Genomic DNA, 19,382 nt, shown 5'->3' with positions numbered 1-19,382 from the left:
CGAATAAGATAATTTTTCTGTCTGTTACTTAATGATCTAGTTAATTAGTTATATATGATTAGTTAGATATTTTCTAAATGCTCATACAAAACTATCTATCTATCTATCTATCTTTGAAAAATATATTTGCATGGGGTAAATTAGGCCACTTTTAGTCATTGAGATATATCTTCATATTTTAAAGTACATTGATAATATGTACATTAAATTTGAAAAGTGATTATAAAGTACAATTTTTAATAATATGTAAAATAATATAAAATATATTCCTCTGACAGGTCAAATGACACAGAAAGCTCCAGCAATGACACTGTTCAAAGCACCATACCTGTGCCCAAGCCCACAACCCCTGAGCCTCCTAAAAATGAGCCCATCCTGCCAGTGCAGACGGGGGTCAAAGCCCAGGAAGAGGAGCAGTCCAGCGGGATGACCATTTTCTTCAGCCTGCTGGTCATTGGTGGGTAGCACCATTTGTTTTTAAGGCAAAAATTATCTCAATGTGAGAATGATGCATATTTCTTTTCTTTTAATAACTGAACTGTATCAGAACAGTATCTAAAGCATTTCAGTTCTCCAGGGTGTAGCCGCATTTCCTTATTATTCATCATTGATGGACAGTGTGTGTGAGACAGTTAAAAGCTTAAGAGAGACACATAGGCCCGGTTTCACAGACAGGGCTTAGGCTAAACCAGGATTAGGCCTTATTTCAATTAGGGTATTTAAGTAGCTTTTATAAATGTACACTAGAAAAAAAACATCACTGGTGTGCATCTTTAGACAAAACAATGGCACTGATATATTTTAAGATATGTCAGTGCAAGTTACTTTCAGTTAAAACAGCTCAAACATGCATTTTAGTCTGGGACTAGCTTAAGCCTTGTCTGTGAAACCAGGGGTAATTCCTCCAATGCGAGATGGTCAACTTTTTGAGGTTTTCCTAAGTGGTACACACAGTCTGGAAGATAATACATATAACATAACATTTTTGGCTAGCTGGAACATGAATGCAGAGATTTGCAGATTTACTCATTAATTTAGGTAATGTTTTCTGACTGACTATTTTTTGATTACTTTTGACCTAACTCGTTTATCACTTAGATTTGAATGGAATTATTGTGTACCATATTGATATATAAAAAACAAAAACAAGGAGAAAGAAAATATTTTCCATTCTTTATCAAAAACATGAAATGCATTAAGCATTACAGCCAGGGTTTCCAGCCAGGGGGATTGAGAGTTGATTAAAAACGAATGATTAATTAAATCATAAAAATTAAAATGAATAAGTTGTGCAGTTGTGGCCTAATGGTTAGAGATTCAGAAACCCGAAGGTCGCGGGTTTGAGTCTTAGTACCAGCAGGAAATGTTTGTGGGGTGAGTAAATGAACAGTGCTCTCTTCCACCCTCATTACCCACGACTGAGGTGCCCTTGAGCAAGGCATCGAACCCCCAGTCGCTCCCCGGGCACTGCAGCAGAAATGCTGCCCACTGCTCCGGGTGTGTGCGTTCAGTACTCACTGCTGTGTGTGTGTGCGCACTTGAATGGGTGAAATGCAGATAACACATTCCAAGTATTGGCTACACGTCACATCACTTTATAAATGATTTGAAAATAAAAAAACAATCAAAATATTAAAAAATTATAAATTATTAATAATTTACTACCGTTGTATGAATATGTATGTAATCCATAAAAAGTAACTGTAATCTGATTATGAGAATTTAAAAACTTAATATAATCTAATTACATGTACTACATTTCTGTACATGTAATCAGTTACTACCCAGCGCTGGAGATTTGCTTCCGTTCAGACACAGGAGCGTCAGTGATTCAGGCATTTATGTTGGCCGATGGGGTCTGGCTTGCAGTTTGAGTTCCAGTTTATTCCAAAAGTGTGTGGTGGGGTTGAGATCTGGGCTTCAGGCAGGGCGGTCAAGTCCACCAGACTCAGTAAAGTGTGTCTATACAAGGGTATTGTCATGCTGGGATAGAAAAGGGTACTACCCAAACTGTTGCAACAAAGCTGAAAGCACACAATGCTCAATGTCAAGTCCCCTTTATTTTTATAACGCTTTATACAATAAAGATTGTTTCAAAGCAGCTTTACAGTGATAACGGGAAAATAATGATTCAGTGATGCAAATGTCATTCAATTCTGCTGTAAAGCAGCTCTAAAAAGACAATAGTGTCATTGTTCAGTTGAAATCAGTTCAATGTTGATTCAGTTCTGTTCAATATCTGTGTAAAGATCATCAAATAAGGAATAATTGATAATGAGCCGTTGAATTCTTAATGTAATGCGTTACACCTCAGGTGTGCATTATTTTCTAAGAATTCAACAGCCCAGAGTCAATTATTCCACTTATACTATGGTTACCATACCTCAAGACACTCAATAGAATAAGCATATGTGAATTAGCCTACTTGAGTCTGTGCGTCTCTCACAGCAGCAGTGTCTCTACTAATAGCGAAACTATAAGTTTATCTACCTCAAGAACCGCTGACTTATTACCTTGCTGGTGAGAAATGTCATGTAGCTTTTAAGTTGCTAAACTATTTTACTGATTCTTTTATCAGAGCAGTGCTGACAAATTGTTTCTGTGCGAGTGTGTGTCCTTACTATATAGTACGTGTGTACGTTTGAAAGAGAGAGCGGGAGAGAGTATGTGCATTCAGGACACAATAAAACGTATTTTGTGACAAAAACCATGACAATAATTTGTCGTTTTCATCCTGTTGTTTACTATATTTATTTGCTTGGTCAGTGTCCTTGTTTCTTTTGCGGTTGTAGGCTGTAGGACCTATTGAAATAACTGAAATCATTTGGCGAAGTGATATGGAACTGCAGTGCAGTCAAAACCTGCCTAGAACTACTTTAGCTGTGCGTTTCCCTGAAAATAATTGCACACCTTAGAACGTTGGTCAATCAATCAGATTCGAGCATTCAGCAGCTCTGTAGTATAAGGTTAGTTCATCTAGAAAGCAGCTCTGTAGAAAACAGTGATGTCATCATCAGTTCAGTTCTCATCCAATAGTGTCAGTGCGGTCCCCAACTAAGCAAGCCAGAGGTGACAGTGGCAAGGAACCCAAACACCATCAGGTGACAGAATGGAGAAAAAAACCTTGGGAGAAACCAGGCTCAGTCGGGGAGCCAGTTCTTCTCTGGCCAAACAAACCAACATGGTGTGGTTTAATTCCTGGCTGCATCGCAGGTCAGATTGGGGATTGATATTATTCAGTATCAGTATTTCACCCAGTTCCTTCTGCTTGAAGATCAGGGTACATCATGCCAGCATATGGAGGGAGGAGGAGTTTAAGCTGGCCCTAGGGTCTGTGCAGAGGATTTCTCTCCAGAGGATTGCTTGAGGATCTTTGCATGGGATCCATCTCTAGGGCTCGTCTAGTTGACGTGGTATACGCTGACGTTCAGGGTTGCGTTGTGGTTGTCTCTAGGTGTAGGTCCACATCTGCTCTGGATACAGACCAGATCCGGCTGACTACAGTAACCTCAAGATAAGGGTGTCATTATATGATGAAGCAGTAGGTTTTAGATTTTATGGCAGGTTAAGTATAGTGCTTCTTCCTTGTGCAGTTATCAGACCAGCAGGGGCTGGTTGCATAAACCAAAAGTTAGTCATCATTTTTTTTTCTTTGAGACTGTTCATAACTTTTTTAAGGCAGTTACATAAAAACATAGATTATCCTAATTTAATACTAAAAAGTAATGACTGCCCCTTGACTAACTGCTAGTGGGTCATACTAGATCTTAAAACTGTCTTAATATAATAGCTATGTTTATGCAGCTGGCCCCAGGCCGCCCATTTGTCATTGAGTCCAACATCCATTTGTCTACCATCATCAGTGGACAGTGTTGTTTTTTTTGTTTTTTGTTTTTTGAGGAGGAGGAGTCTGGCTGATGGGAATATGTCAAAAAATAAATAAATAAATAACTTCTTAACAGTTTACTTAATTTCTTAACAGTGTATTTAACATTTTATCAAATATAAATGCTATTGTTCTAAAATTTATAAAATAAATGCTGTTCTTTTGAACATTTTATATTTATCAAAAAAAAAATCTTGAAAAAATATATCACAGTTCTCCGTCACATAAAATCTGAAGCAGCACAGCTGTTTTCCACATTGATAATAATCAGAAATGTTTCTTGAGCAGCAAATCAGCATATTATGATGATTTCTGAAGTAAATGTGACACTGAAGATCGGAGAAATTATGCTGAAAATTCAGCCTTTTCCCTCTGCTTGCTCTAAATATAAAGCTTTCCTTATATAAGAAATGGGATGGTTGGTGAGTCATCAGACAGTATTTCCTCCTCCGTTGCTAAGGGTTACGCCTGGTTTTGTGTACCTGACACCACTGAATCAATGATGTCACAGTGAAACTCCTCATATGTTTTTTTTTTTTTTTTGTGTGTGTTATTTAAAAGCTTACAGGTTTCAAGTTACATGTTGATGTTTTGGGATTGGCGGCCCTCTGCAGTGATGCGTCTCCCTGTGATGTCAAGAGTTAATGTTTGTGTTCGGTGTGCTGTATTTGTGTTTATGTACCGGATAACTCCTCCTGAGTGTAGTCTTACATACTGACCAGCTCTGCGTAAGATGAGGTCTCATGTTGGTTTTCAAACCTTGAATTCGTTAATAATGTCTTCATAATGTGACACAGGAGGTTTAATCTAGGTTAAAGTGTAATTATAAACCTGGACAACACATTACAATGGGTAACAGTGACACAGCACACTCACAATTCATCTTCTCCTGTCTTTTTATATCTGACTAAACCTTTTACCTTTTAGACAATGTAGACATATGATATTGCATATTGAATAGTGATACTTGTTGTGTGTATCATTTATTGCATATTTAAAATTAAACACAAAAAATCCATTTGCAAAAAAGCAGGCAAAAAGAAAGAAATAAGTACATACAAAAATGTAAATAATTAATAACATAAAAAAACAAACAAACATTTTTTAACCCTTTCTTTAACCTTTAATTAACATACATAGACTACCATTCAAAGGTTTGGGGTCAGTAAATTTTTTTTAATGTTTTTGAAAGAAGTTTCTTCTTATCAAGGCTGCATTTAATTGATCCAAAATACAGTAAAAAAAACTGTAATATTGTGAAATATTATTACAATTTAAAAGAAATGTTTTCTATGTGAATATATTGTAAAATGTAATTTATTCCTGTGATCAAAGCTTAATTTTCAGTATCATTACTCCAGTCTTCAGTGTCACATGATCCTTCAGAAATCCTTCTGATATGCTGATTTGAAATTAAGATTTTTTATTTTGTTGCCTTAATTACTTGTTATAGTAAAACAATAAATTAATTTAATGTGTTTTAAAAAAAAAAAAAAAATTCTTAGCTTGATGACTGGTGCCGATACCAAGATGTCACTGTTATTGCAGTAACTAAAGTAACTTTTTTGTTGGGAATGGTTATGTCAGTTTTAATTTTTGTTTTTCTTTTCTCCTTAGGTATTTGTATTATATTGGTGCACCTGCTGATCAAATTCAAGCTCCACTTTTTGCCTGAGAGTGTGGCTGTGGTCTCGCTGGGTAAGTGTCTTTATGATTTCATTCTCTTGCACTTTTACCTCACAATTCCTCTTTATACGTTTCTATTCAATGTCGGCTGAAGCACTTGATAAAAACACAAAACGGAACATGTTCCTGTTGCATGTGACTAAGCAATGTCTCTTAGAAATCAGATCACTCTGTTTGAAGAACAATCTATTTACTTATCAATAATGAATAGACTTAAATAAGATACAGCGAGGACAAAAAGGGAGGGGACGCTATTGATCTAAGGTAAACACATGTACAGCAGTAAATGTATTAATTATTACTGAGAGAGTAAGCTGTCATCAGGTCAAGAGTAGGTGTGTATTAAAGGTATGAAACGGCTGTCCTGTTTCACAATGTGAGCCTGAATGAACACAAATGCAGTTCCTCTAAGATTACCTGGGGATTGATCAGTTCCTCTTAGCGTGCGACGCTATTAAAGACAGTCGCAGAGTAAACATTTAAAGGGATAGTTCACCCAAAAATCTAAATTCTCTCATCATTACACTCATGTTATTCCAAAAGAAGATTTTTTATAGGTATAGACATGTCAAAACTCACAACATTCAAAACTGTTTTGTGGAGTTTTTGTTTACTGAAATTTGTGGAACGGTGATTCGATAGCTGAACATTTGGCATGTTTTTAAACCACAGTATAGTCCATTGAACACACTGAACTTCTGTCAGTCACAGCCTTGTTTTCATTTCTGACAAAAATTAAATATGGCACCTTGACTAAGATCTATTGTATGGAAAGAAAAAATATCTTCTTTTATGTTCCAAAGAAAAAAAGATTTGTTTAGGAATTACATGATAGTAAAAAATAAAAATAATAGTAATAAGATAATTTTCATTTTTGGACAAACTGTGCCTTAGTTGCAAACTACAAAATTTCCATACTTGGTTGCAAACTACAAAATATTGTTAGTTGGTTCAACCTATTCTTTTGTTAATAATTCATATTGCAGGTAATTACTTCTTCAAAAAGGGTAGTTTGACAGGAGCTGAACTAATACTAAATGTACACTATATATTTTGATTTCTTTTTCAGGGATTCTGATGGGAGCGTTTATCAAGATCATTGAGTCTCAGCAGTTGGCCAACTGGAAGGTATGAAGCTCTCTCCATCACTATAAACCATAGATGAAGCTCTCTGATTTTATTTTGCCTTGTTTCTAACTGGTATTAACATCGGTCTTTGGTAATTCAATAAAACGTTGTCAGCCAGGTCCTTTGACCAATTAGGAATTTCGTTAAGCGGACACTCTCTCATTACTTGATTACATACAGTACTTATCTGACCGAGATTTTTGCATGTTGATGTCAGAATTGTTGTTGAAAAGGTGTCATAAAGTGTTGCTCATGTACACTTGCTCATTTATTTATTTTTTTTGTCTTTTTTTTTTTTGTAAGAAATTGATACAGTACTTTAGGATGCAATAAACTGATTAAAATTAACAGTAAAGGCTTTTACGTTGTTACAGAAAATTCTGTTTCAAATAAATACTGTTTTTCATCAAAAATTTCTGAAAAAAAAAAAACAAATCACGGTTTCCACAAAAAATTTAAAGTTATAGTTCAGCCAAAAAATTTGAATTTCCTGATTATTTACTCACTTCTTCTCCGTACTTGTAAACAATTTTTCGCAGAGCTAGACTAAGGTGAGCATTTGTGGTTAAAAGGTATGTAATTTTTTTTTTGCTTTCTGAAAATGACTTATTTGTGGGCTGGGTTCGTGTGGAGCCCTTTGAAGCTGCCTAAATATGGATTTTGGACCGTCAAAAATGGTCTACTTTGGCCAATATTCACCTGCATTAGATGGAGAAAAATCCTGGATTGTTTTCCTCCAAAGCCTAAAGTCATTTACATATTGGGTGGCCTGTGGGGCGAGTAATAAATCAGAAAATTTTCATTTTTGGCTGAACTATTCCTTTAATCACCACAACTGTTTTCATCATTGATAATAATCAGAAATGTTTCTTGAGTAGCAAATTAGTATATTAGAATGCTTTCTGAAAGATCATGTGACTCTAAAGACTGATGATGATGCAGCCAAATCAAACTATTGAAACCATAGTTTTAGTGTAATGATTGTGTTCTAAACGAATAGGTGGTGCATTGATTTTGTCCGAGATATGTCATGATGCACTTAAACTTACAGTACAAATGCGATGTGACCATACTGAATATGCCCATGTCTGTGATTGGTGATCACAGGTAATCATACAAACACATACATTAAAGTACAAAAGACTAGGATCAAACGTTTCCTATAGATAGCAATCTTATGTACTCAAATATGAAACACCAAATAACTGTTTGTTGGGACTGGTGAAAAAAGAGACATTGCAGGTCCAAATACACTAAGGAGTGGTCAATGAGCTATTACCATTGTGTCCTTGCCTTGATCTAGACGTCTAACCTCAGGCTGCTGCATGTGGACTGTCTCTGTAATATGTATATGAACATGTTATTTTTATTTAGGTATATACAGTAATCAATAGAAAATAAATATTTGCCTTGTAATGTCAGCTGAAGTGCGTTTATGTGCATTTTATCTTGGTAAACGCATAACTCAAAAGTAAAAAAGTCTTGACGTTATAGTAATAAAAAAAAAATATATATTTATTTTTATTTCTAATTTTAATGTTTTTATTTATAATGTTAGCTGAAGTATTCAGCACATTGTAGAAGTTTTGAGAGCAGAGGAAATCATTCCATGCACCATACGTCTCTCCTGCGCTTCCGTCTTTTCCTTCCTCTTCTCATATTTTCACTCTCTTTCTGTCTCCTGTTTCATTCTCTCGGGCTTCACAAAGTCTTTGTCTCTCTCTCTAGTTCCTATTTGCTTCTCATGCCTGCCTCGCTTTCTTCTTCCTCTCTCCACCTTTTCAATCTCTGGCTTTAATTAACATTTTTTGTCTGGGATGTGAGGTGATGCCAGGCTCTGGCTCTGTGAGCTCACGCTCTACAGAGCTTCCTTTTGTTTCAGGAAGTCTAAAGGTCAAGAGGGCCCCTCAGTTCCCGCTATGTTATGGTAACCAGAGACCCTCTCGATGAACAGCTCAACTGGAGCGTGTCTCTGCATCATTCGTTCTAAACTGTGCTTCAACTCTTTTCTGCTTCTGTAGACCACTGATTCTTGAGATTAGGCATAAAACGTGTCTAGAAAGCACATGATGTACAAAACATATTTTCAAAATTGACTAGTCATTCATGTAACCATCTAATCGATTTAGAAAATATGTAATTTTGCAAGACCAATCTTCAGGACTTGTATATTTAGGCAGTTTTTTTGGTTCATCTGACCACAGTAAGGCACTTTTCTTAGAGCACCTTCACACAGTTGTGCTTTACAGGGCTTAAATGTACAGATGCAGCTCTCTTCTCTGGGTGGGTTTTATTATACAAACTGTTTTCAATATTGATAATAATCAGAAATGTTTCTTGAGCATTAAATTAGCATATTAAAGTGATATCTGAAGGATCATGTGACACTGAAGACGAGTAATGATGCAGAAAATTTAGCTTTGCATGATCACAGGCAATAGAACATGGTTATTTAAAATTTAATATTTTACAATATTACTGTTTTAACTTTGTTTTTTATCAAATAAATGCAGCTATGGTGAGCAGAAGAGACTAGTTCCAAAACATTTAAAAATTGTAGCGACCCTAAACTTTTAGTGTATACGGTAGTGTAGCTATCTAAAATGAGGGAAATTTTAATTTACTTTTAAATTTTTAATTAAAAAACAATTTTTTTGCTGTTTGTGCAATGGTGTTGACATGTTCCTTTGTCACATGTTCCTTTGTTCAGTTTCCCGCCATCATCTGTTACTGTCATCATTAGTTCATTTGTATCACCTGTGTTCCATTAATTACCCCTGTTAAGTCTGCTACTTAAGTTCCTCCCATTCACTCAGTCTTGGTCCGTTCACCGTCCGATTATGTTGTGTTGCACCTGACTGCCTGTCTCCCTGTTGGATTATTCATTAAACCAGTATTTTGGATTGATTCTCTTCGTCTGTGTTTCCCTTCCTGCAACCCGGCGTGACAGATGAACGGACTGCCCTACCTTGATGAACGGGCAATGTTCATCACCGTGGCCCAGGAGAGCCATGATTTTTTTTCATTTGTGACTAACTGTTTTTTGGCCAGCAACAGCGTTCTGGAGGACGACGCCCTTAACACCCTGTTCTGGAATGCGTGCGGTCCCGATCCAGAACCCGGCCAGACCCAGAGTCCAGCTCATCACCACCGCGATTGACGACGCCTGAGCCCCCCGCAGACCGGAAGCTTCCGCCTGCCGCAATGTTAGAGCCTACGCCCGAGGATGGAAGGTTGGAACTCTACATCGCCCTGGAGCCGAAGCACCGCAGTGAGTCTGACCAGGGGTGTCGTCACCGTCCATCGCCGTGGGAGACCTCGTGGAGTTCGAGGGGATGGATGCGAGCCCCGCCGACCCCCCCGCCACTGAGAGCGAGCACCAGATGGGCTTACTGGACAGTTTCAATGAGTGTGGTGAGATAAATTCCCTATGTCCCTGGAATTCTTATGAATCTGAATCTGCTGCGTCAGTTCTGTTATCCCCACCCAACCTGCCTCTCCCACCACCTCTGCTAACTGCCATTAAGGACACTTTAATTTTTTTGGGTTCCTGTGCCACTCTTCACGTCCAGACCTCCGCCAAGCCTGTCACCCAGTCATCATCGTCTCCCATCAGTCCCGACGAGTCACCACATCCTCCTCTCAGTGGCGAGGCTACATTGTGGTCCTGCTGGGAGCTTACTCCTCCTGGGCGTCATGAGCCTGTTGCTCCGCCTCTAGCCTCGTCGTGCTCTGTCCTGCCTCGACCTGTCGACCTGGCTCCTGCGCCTACACTCCTCCTCCCCTCGACTCCGGCATCGACCATCGAGCATTCGGACTCGCCGGGCTCCCTTGGACCGTCGGCTCCCCCTGGGTCGGACGTCACTGAGCCTCCACTGCGGACTTGCGGGCCCTCCACCCCTTCGGCTTCGGCAAGCTCCACCCTCCCTCAGGCTCCACCTTTGCCCTCGGTCGCACCAGCTCATCTTCTGCTCTCCGGATCTCCACCTCCGCCTCAGAGTTGTCGCTGCAGCTCCGTCGCGGCCGCCTAGGTCATTGGCACTCCATCACCACCTCGGACTTCCGTCTGCGCGGTGGGCTCCACCTCCCAAGGTTTTGTCGCCGTCGGTCATCCCCCCCAAGTCCATCTCCATCATGGCTCCTACCACCGTCGACTCCACCTTGGGGAATCGCTTTGGCTGAGCTCTGGGTCGCATCCACCTGGCCACTCCTACCTTCGCCTCTTTGGATGCTACCTCCTTCAGTCCCGCCCTGGTCGTCGTCCTCCGTCCGTCTGACTGCCTCTGGTTCCTGCCCCTGGCCACGTCCTCGTCCTCCTCCCAAGCCGCCTCCATTTTCCCTCCACGGCGTGAGGCCACGCCTTCTTGGGAGGGGTGTAATGTCACAGTCTGTTTAGTTTCAGTTTAAGGACTTTCGGTTTGTTTTCATTTGTCACATGTTCCTTTGTCACATGTTCCTTTGTTCAGTTTCCCGCCATCATCTGTTACCGTCATCATTAGTTCATTTGTATCACCTGTGTTCCATTAATTACCCGTTAAGTCTGCTACTTAAGTTCCTTCCGTTCACTCAGTCTTGGTCCATTCACCTTCTGATTATGTTGTGTTGCGCCTGACTGCCTGTTGGATTATTCATTAAACCAGTATTTTGGATTGATTCTCTTCGTCTGTGTTTCCCTTCCTGCAACCCGGCGTGACACACAGACACAACATATTATTTTTAATGTTTTCATAATAACTGACGGTGTTGACAATTAGGGACACAGCTGTGAAATTGAATTCATAGTTATAGTTTTTAAATAATCCTCTTCCAGGGCATAGTAGTAATATTTCATTGAAAGATATATTAATGTTTATTTATATAAATAGTACATTCTATATGAAGAAGTGTTTTCACAATACCAATATTTCAGTAGTTGGTATCAATACCAAAATTTCTATGGAGCTAGGATTATGACAATACTATTTGAATTTGAATTGTGTAAATTTGAATTATAGACAAGTGTAATTTACTAAAATTGAATATTATGTGGCATTTTACATAGTTCTGAATTAGATTTTTTTAAAACTTGAATATTAAACATTTGAAATTGAACACAACTGAAATGTTTTCATGGCAGAATTTTATAGACATGTATTTTCAAACAGCAGATTTTTCATTCTGAAATAGAACCCATTGATTATAATCAGTAATATAATGTCTACACTGGAAGCAGGCGGCGTGGCGCAACACTGTGTCTATGCCGGACGCGACGCATCACAACAGCTTGTAGTGACCGCTGCAAAGAGCGTGGACTGCGTCAGAAATAACGGGAATTCGTTTGCTGTTGGGGATTTGACCTGTCGCGTCGGGCCATGCCGCATTCAGTGTAGACAATATCAATGATTATAATCAATGGGTTCTTGCCTTTCTATTGACTAGTACAGATGCACGCTGTGTGAACATGAATAAATGGCTTATAATAATGTGTATTGAGCGGAAATTAATGGTATGGGCGTATGAACCACTGTATGTGAGTAGGGCAAGACCCATCCACTTTATAAGACCAATGATGTTGGCCCCACTCACTTTTACCGTCTTTAATTCCGCGCGTCTGTTCACTTTTCAGAGCGCCATCAGTCAAAACCATTCTACTTGATGAATGCCCTAATAAATATAGTCAACAAACATGTAAATAAGTATAAATAAATTATCAAACTGTGTGTGTGTGTGTGTGTGTGTGTGTGTGTGTGTGTGTGTGTGTGTGTGCGCGAGGCGCCGGCGCCGGCGCAATCACTTGAACCAGTCACTTGAGATGATGGTCTACTTAAATGTATATAGCCTATAAAAACAGAACATTGTGTTCTTTTAAATAAAGAAAACAGACAGGATAGCCTACTGCTTTCCGCTGTCTCAATTTCTTTTCCATCAACTTCTTTGTGATGGAGAGCGTCAAAACAAAAAAAACTCAGTAGGCTATACAGACTACTATTTGTCGCATTTTTTCTTTCTTTAATTTTGTTAATCTGTTAATTATTTGATTGAAATATTTGGCCTATTTAGTCTTTATAGGCTAGGCCTATAGGATTTTATGCGCTGTTACGAAAGTAAAACTAAACTCCTGGAAAACAAACTTTATTTTTAATGGGTCACAGACACTTATCCATTATTTTGTGAGGTATCTGGATATGCAATCTCTTGATTCTATTCCCCTATATTTTTTATAGGGGAAGATAGATCATGGCCACTAATTAATAATTCCTTCCCACAATTTATTCATTCCCTTAATTTAGTGAAATACAGGCACGTTGTACCAATCTTTTTAATTTAACTAAGGCACAAGGAAATAAAAAGTTGTAGGAACGAAATTATATATGCCCTCTCAAAGCGCAGAGACCGATATATGATGAAATAATTGTATTAAACTGACTTAGGCCCTACTTATATGCTACTAAATTTCATTGCTTTCCATGTTCAAGGACTTTGTATCGTTTCTATTTTAATGCAATTTTAAAGTTTGGATCACATTAAAAGCATTTGTACAAAACGGACTTGCTTCTTTTTTCCTCTGTGTTTTTTGCACGAGACACGCTCATTGCTCAACGATCGATAAGCTTTATATATCTTAGCTCTTTGTAGCGGTCACTACAAGTTGTTGTGAGGCGGCGCATCGCGTCCGGCATAGACCTGGTGTTGCGCCACGCCGCCTGCATCCAGTGTAGACATTATATTACTGATTATAATCAATGGGTTCTATTGTCACGTCGCTCGCATCCTGTGTAGACACAGTAGCATGCTAATCACTTTCACACCAAATATACTTTAAAATAAACAATAGAGAAACTTAGACAAATGTTTCAAGTGCTGAAAAAGCCAGCATAACATATAAATACAGCTCATAAATGTTTAAGCACAGTCTCACCTCAGAAAAACAACTGCAGCTCTGTATTTGGCCGGAATGCTTTCGACTTTTCTGAGACCCTCTACTCTTCCCTGCGGATGGCCTCTGACCTACTTTCTGTACGTTCTGAATTTCTGCGCTTTGAATTTACAATATTGAATTTGATGATCTGAATTTTTTCTTCCTCTTGAAAACTTGAAGCTGTATTTTTAAAAACTGGATATTTGCAGTCTAAAATTTCAGAATGAAAAATCTGCTGTTTGAAAATACATGTCTATAAAATTCTGCCATGAAAACACTTCAGTTGTGTTCAATTTCAAATGTTTAATATTCAAGTTTTAAATAATCAAATTCAGAACTATGTAAAATGCCACATAATATTCAATTTTATTAAATTACACTTGTCTATAATTCAAATTTACACAATCCAAATTCAAATAGTATTGTCATAATCCTAGCTCCATAAATTTCATGGTTCACACTGGTTCACATTTCAGCACCATTGCAAAAACCATTTTAACTGTTTAGCTTTTTAGCAATTTTTTGTTGTTAAAATAAAAAATACTAAATAAATTAAATGAGTTAATTATTAATGTTAAAAATATACTTATCGGGGTATTGGATTGACGCTGTACTTGTTACTAATGAAACTGAAGATAGGCTGGTATCATTCAATTTTTTTTAATTTATTTATTTTTTTTATTTCAATATCGAAATTGGTACCGAATTACCAGTATATTTGACAACACTAATATGAAGTATTGAGCTGAGGACAGCTGGTTTTAGGGGTAGTGAGTGATAATGTAATGACATTTTAATGAAGAGAAAATCAAATGAAATGGTATGTTTGTGTTAAGAACATACTAATGGTCATCTCTGACTTGTTTCAAAGTAGAACTGTTGTTATATTACAAAATAAAGACAGGAAAAGTTGTGTGACATGTTTTGTCTCATTTCGCAAGAATCAGTGAGCCGATTATTAGTTTAAAGATGAGATGAGCTAAAAGAAAATTTTGTAATGATTGATTGAGGCTAGCCTCAAAATAGCATGCTGGTTCTTGCCAGCAGCTTGTCCTCCTAAAGCTACGACATGCTGTTTTCTTGTCACTGCTACAGATGGACACAAAGCACCTTTAACCGTCTGTCCATATGCTCAGAGTTCATAACTAAAGGCTTTGCACCCAATGCACATTGTGTCTTGCCATAACGTTCCTGAGTCCCATTTCTAATAAAAAAGTGCTGAAATGTGTGCATTTTCTGCCTTGTGATGTACATGTTTGGTGCCACAGGGATTGCCTGAAATCAGCCTTCAGCAAGACCTATTTGGCTGCATCGTTGTCTGCTGCCTACATAGGGAGCGTCTTCCTAAAACAACATCCTAACAGAAATGGAACCTAAGTGGCTGATTTGAAGTGCTTTTTGAAGTTCTTTAATATCACTACTATGAGCGATTCCACAAAAAACTCATTCACACCAAGAGTGAATATTTGCTGCAAATATGTAATAAATATTTGTCTCAAGTAAGACTGAATCGAAACTGTATCCAATGACTGAACAAAGATTGTTGGGTTACATCTTTTTCCCCTACTTAAATCACGTTTTACGTCTGGATTGGATTCAGAGCAGTGATCAAAACACAGATCGAGTAGATCACATCCATCAACACTAATAAAGCTTGCACATTCCTATCTGGTTCGTCCTGGGTCGACATTTTGTTTGGCAACATTAGGCAGTTTTGATTTATATGCTGCTTAATTTTTGATGATTATTTCCTGAATAATTTCCTTATTACCTTAAGCAATGCTTCTGTCGCTTGTTTCTGCTGCTTCTTTGCTTGTTTTTGGATCCATACTCTTTCAGAAAATGTGTAATATCGTCCCCTTCCGCATAACAGTGAAAACATGGATTGCCGGAAAATTCAGTCAATGGCGGGGAAGTGTTGTCATTAATGACGGAAAATACTGTAAGTGGCAGGGAAAGAGTTAAAGGCATGGTTCACCCAAAAATAAAAGCTCTGTAGCTCTACTCTCTCTAATGTCGTTCCAAACCCAGAAGGCTTCTAAACACAAGTAAATATATTTTTAATGAAACTTGAGAGATTTCTGTCCCTCCATTGAAAGTTCATTACACCAAAATGTTGATGTTTCAGAAAGTTCATTATAAAAATAATCCATACAAAGCCATATGTGCATTGTTCAGAGTTATGAATTAAACCTGTTCTGTTCATCATGTAAAGCGATTCTGTCTCTTCAGAAGTCTTGAATTGAACTTCTTGATTCATATGGATTACTAACGATTTTTTCATGAACTTTTTGAAGCGTCAAAATTTAGGTGGAATGGACTTTCAATGGATGGACAGAAATCTCTTAGGTTTTATTAAAAATATCATTTATAATATCATTTATAATTTATCATTTTTTAAATAATATTAAAATTACAAATTTTAAAATATAATTTTTGATTTCATTTGTGTTTTGATGATGAACACAAGTTTTATGGGTTTGGAATGGCATGAGGGAGAATACATTTTCTGGGAGACAGAATTTTCATTTTTGGGTGAACTAACTACCTTTAAAACATGAATTATTTTAAATTTATCTGTATTATTGGCTGGGTTGCTTTTTCCATTAAAGCATGTAAATACACAGACATCAAAAGCTGTTTTTGTTTTGCCCAAGGCGTGAATAGAATTATGCAGTTACTTTGCTTGTTAGTTTAGGTCTTGATGTTAATAACCTTTCCCTGGTGTTTTGTTCACATTTTTGCTGGTTTAAAAGCCAGATGTTAAACTAAAAACTTGAAACTCTATTAAGCACAAAAAAAAAAAAAAAACATGACACAGAAATGTTGGTTGAAATAATTATTTTTCAGTTGGGTGGGACTGTTTTTATGCCAGTATTGTTCAGTAATTAATACAGTTAGATTTCAGAGCAACATTTTCAAATGATAATTTCCACAGAGCTTGTTGCAATACATCCTGGGATTGCCTTGGGCTCAAGGAACAGTGAAAAAAACCCTGGTTTACACCAATGCCCATCCTTAGCAGCCCTTGCAAAAACTCTGAGAATGCAGTGTGTACTTCCTTAGTGTTACGAAAAGCATTCTGACACATTTTTATCTAATCAAGCTTGCATAGCTGAAAGTGTTTACATTTAAATACTTGCGTAGACAATGTTTCTGGCTTTATCCATTTAGATTAGTGCTTTTGATTTGAGCTATCTTATAAGGCAACACGATTTTGCTGGCTTCTGATTTGTAACAGCTTTGGCGTCAGAAGCTTTCCTATCATGTCTAAAAATGTTGCCACAGTTACAACAAAGATTGTGAGATGCCAGCAGAAGAAATTCTGCATTATCACATATTGTTGCAGCTCACAAGGCTTTCCAACATCAACCAACAACTTTCACTCACATGCAGAGCCAAGGTTTCATGTTTTTTAACACCTGCATAATTTTGATCATTTTAATCTTTGATATTTCTCTGCCGTTGTCAAGATGGTTCCCATGAATTTCTCTGATACTTTTGTTGTTGTTGTTGTTGTTGTTTTTGTTGTTGAGAACAGAAGAACACCTTACATAAAAAAAAGTATAACGAAGGTTGCCATACATTACAAATAAACCTTTAGGAATAACAAAGATTGTCATATATTACATATAAACCTTTAGTCATTTCACCGGTACATTATATCAGTAAACATTTACATACACTTACAAATACAATCATCTAAACCACAGAGGAACTTGTTAACCATTTCCTCCATTTGTTCTCAAAGATTTGCATTTGCAGCTGAAGTATATATGTGAGTCTTTCCATTTCTCTAACCTCTGTTACTATTTGGAACCAGTCCTCTCTCGTGGGTGGGTCTTCCTTGTACCATTTCTGGGTTTTTAATTGTTGCCAGTAAAATCTTAAATAAATATTTGTCATCTTTTCCAACCTCATCTAGAATATCTCCCAAATATAAAACATAAAATGATTTTGTTATATGTAGAGTGAAAATACTATTAACAGTAGACCATTCAACCTCCCAAAAACTATTCATCCAAACTAACTATTTGGACATTGCCAAAATCTTTGTGTATATGATGAGCTTTTTCTACCCCACAGTTCCTCCAGCATGGGTGAGAGGTTCTTGTTTGTAATTCCTTAATTCTTGGTGTGATAAAAAAGTGAGTCAGATTTTTCCAAAAAAAACTCACGCCATATTCTTGAGCTTGTTGAGGTATGTGGGATAATACATATTTTATTCCATTGATCAGGTGATAAGGAAATGCTGTCCTCTTTTTCCCATTTTAATCTTACATATTCTATTTAATGATTACTCAAATTGCTTAGCCCTTTATATAATTTGGATACATTCTTACCCTTGCCTTTCTTATATGCCTGTATAATAACCTGCACAATCTGATTAATCGCAGCATTTTCCTTTATTTCTTTCAAATAGTATTGACGAACCTGTAGATATCTAAAAATATCTTGATTTACAAGACCAAACTTGTCTTTTAAAGTCTGAAAGCTCTCCATATTACCATTGTTTATAATTGTGCAGAGTGCAGAAATTCTAAATGAATCCATTGCGTAAACCTATGATCCATTGTTCCTGGTTTGAAGGTTTGGATTGTACGCCACCCAATTCAAAATCTGGATTTGTTTCTCCAATTGGAGTTCCTTTACCATTGTAAACCAAATTTTCAAAGTAAATTGAGTTATTGGATTTACATATTGGATTTGCCTTTGAAAATTAGATTTTCCCATGAATTTCTCCAAACGTTCATGAACCAACATGTAGCTTTTGTCCCTCAATGATTGCCAGAAGTGATGGATCATTATGGAACTGAAAGAGAATGTGGTGGAGCAAGGCCTCCCTGCACAGGAACTTCAAGAATGAGAGTGTGCAAGTGATGAAATGTGATGCGCTGGTGGTTACATGCATGAAGTGTATCTTTGTACATTTCTGCAAACATACCATCATTATCACTGTCACAGAATCAACACAGTTCTGCTTTGTACTCCAGTAAAATGTACATATTTACACGCACACACAAATATGCTCGCAAACACATTACACACAGTCATTCACTGACACTGTGTGTGTGTGTGTGTGTGTGTGTGTGTGTGTGTGTGTGTGTGTGTGTGTGTGGACCAGGAAAGTTAATTTATAAACATCTCATTCAGTAATTCAGAGTCTAAAAAAAATGATTCATCTAAAAAATTAAACTCAAATTCAAAAAGTAATTATTAATTTAAAAAAGAGACATAAACCTACACTAACGTGATAGCCAGTCCCAAATTATTACTGTTACTGTGCTTAATATCACTGAAAATGACTATATTAATAGTAAACTAAACAGGGTTGCCAAGTCTGTGGTTTTCCCCAGAATTGGGCTACTTTTAAACTCTTACTGTGGGTTGATTTCCCGCACCCCCTAACAGGTTAAAATATTGTAAAAATTATATTTGACTGAAATGCTTGTAAGAATAACCTACTATTAATAATGACAACAATATTCAAGCCTGTATGAGCAGTATCCAAAATGAAACACAAAATGTCTGTATGTTCAAGCACACATGGTCATTTTTCTTTCTTTGTTTCTTTCACAGGAAGAGGAGATGTTTCGTCCCAATATGTTCTTCCTATTACTTTTACCGCCAATCATTTTTGAGTCTGGATACTCATTACATAAGGTAAAATATTACTGTAGTATTATTCATTTTCAAAAAAAAATAAAAATAAAAAATAAATAAATAAAAATGTCAGCACTCTGCAGTCGGCACCTAAATTGAATCGGTCAAAAAGATCCAAAC

The 19,382-nt window shown here is 37.1% G+C and overlaps 3 protein-coding genes across 10 annotated transcripts in view; 2 read left to right on the top strand and 1 right to left on the bottom strand.

Annotated features, from left to right (window-relative positions):
• The window catches only part of LOC127505175 (uncharacterized), a 456,255-nt gene that overhangs the window by 71,763 nt on the left and 365,110 nt on the right, over window positions 1-19,382 (top strand). The window lies entirely within an intron of this gene.
• slc9a8 (solute carrier family 9 member 8) overlaps window positions 1-19,382 on the top strand; it is a 198,944-nt gene that overhangs the window by 2,116 nt on the left and 177,446 nt on the right. Inside the window, exons 2-5 of one of the 5 annotated variants that reach the window (XM_051880531.1) lie at window positions 279-457; window positions 5,504-5,584; window positions 6,642-6,700; window positions 19,179-19,262. The exons of 1 other annotated variant lie outside the window; for it this stretch is intronic. In XM_051880531.1, the coding sequence (XP_051736491.1) occupies window positions 279-457; window positions 5,504-5,584; window positions 6,642-6,700; window positions 19,179-19,262 (403 nt within the window). The remainder of the gene's footprint in view (window positions 1-278; window positions 458-5,503; window positions 5,585-6,641; window positions 6,701-19,178; window positions 19,263-19,382) is intronic. 3 more of the 5 variants (XM_051880530.1, XM_051880535.1, XM_051880534.1) reach the window with 3 other exon arrangements.
• Window positions 1-19,382, bottom strand: part of b4galt5 (UDP-Gal:betaGlcNAc beta 1,4- galactosyltransferase, polypeptide 5) — a 198,397-nt gene that overhangs the window by 41,429 nt on the left and 137,586 nt on the right. The window lies entirely within an intron of this gene.

This window comes from Ctenopharyngodon idella, chromosome 22 (genome assembly GCF_019924925.1).
Source record: "Ctenopharyngodon idella isolate HZGC_01 chromosome 22, HZGC01, whole genome shotgun sequence".
Classification (NCBI taxonomy): Eukaryota; Metazoa; Chordata; class Actinopteri; order Cypriniformes; family Xenocyprididae; genus Ctenopharyngodon; species Ctenopharyngodon idella.
Note: the sequence above shows the minus strand (reverse complement) of the source record. Positions and strands in the feature narration are given on the sequence as shown.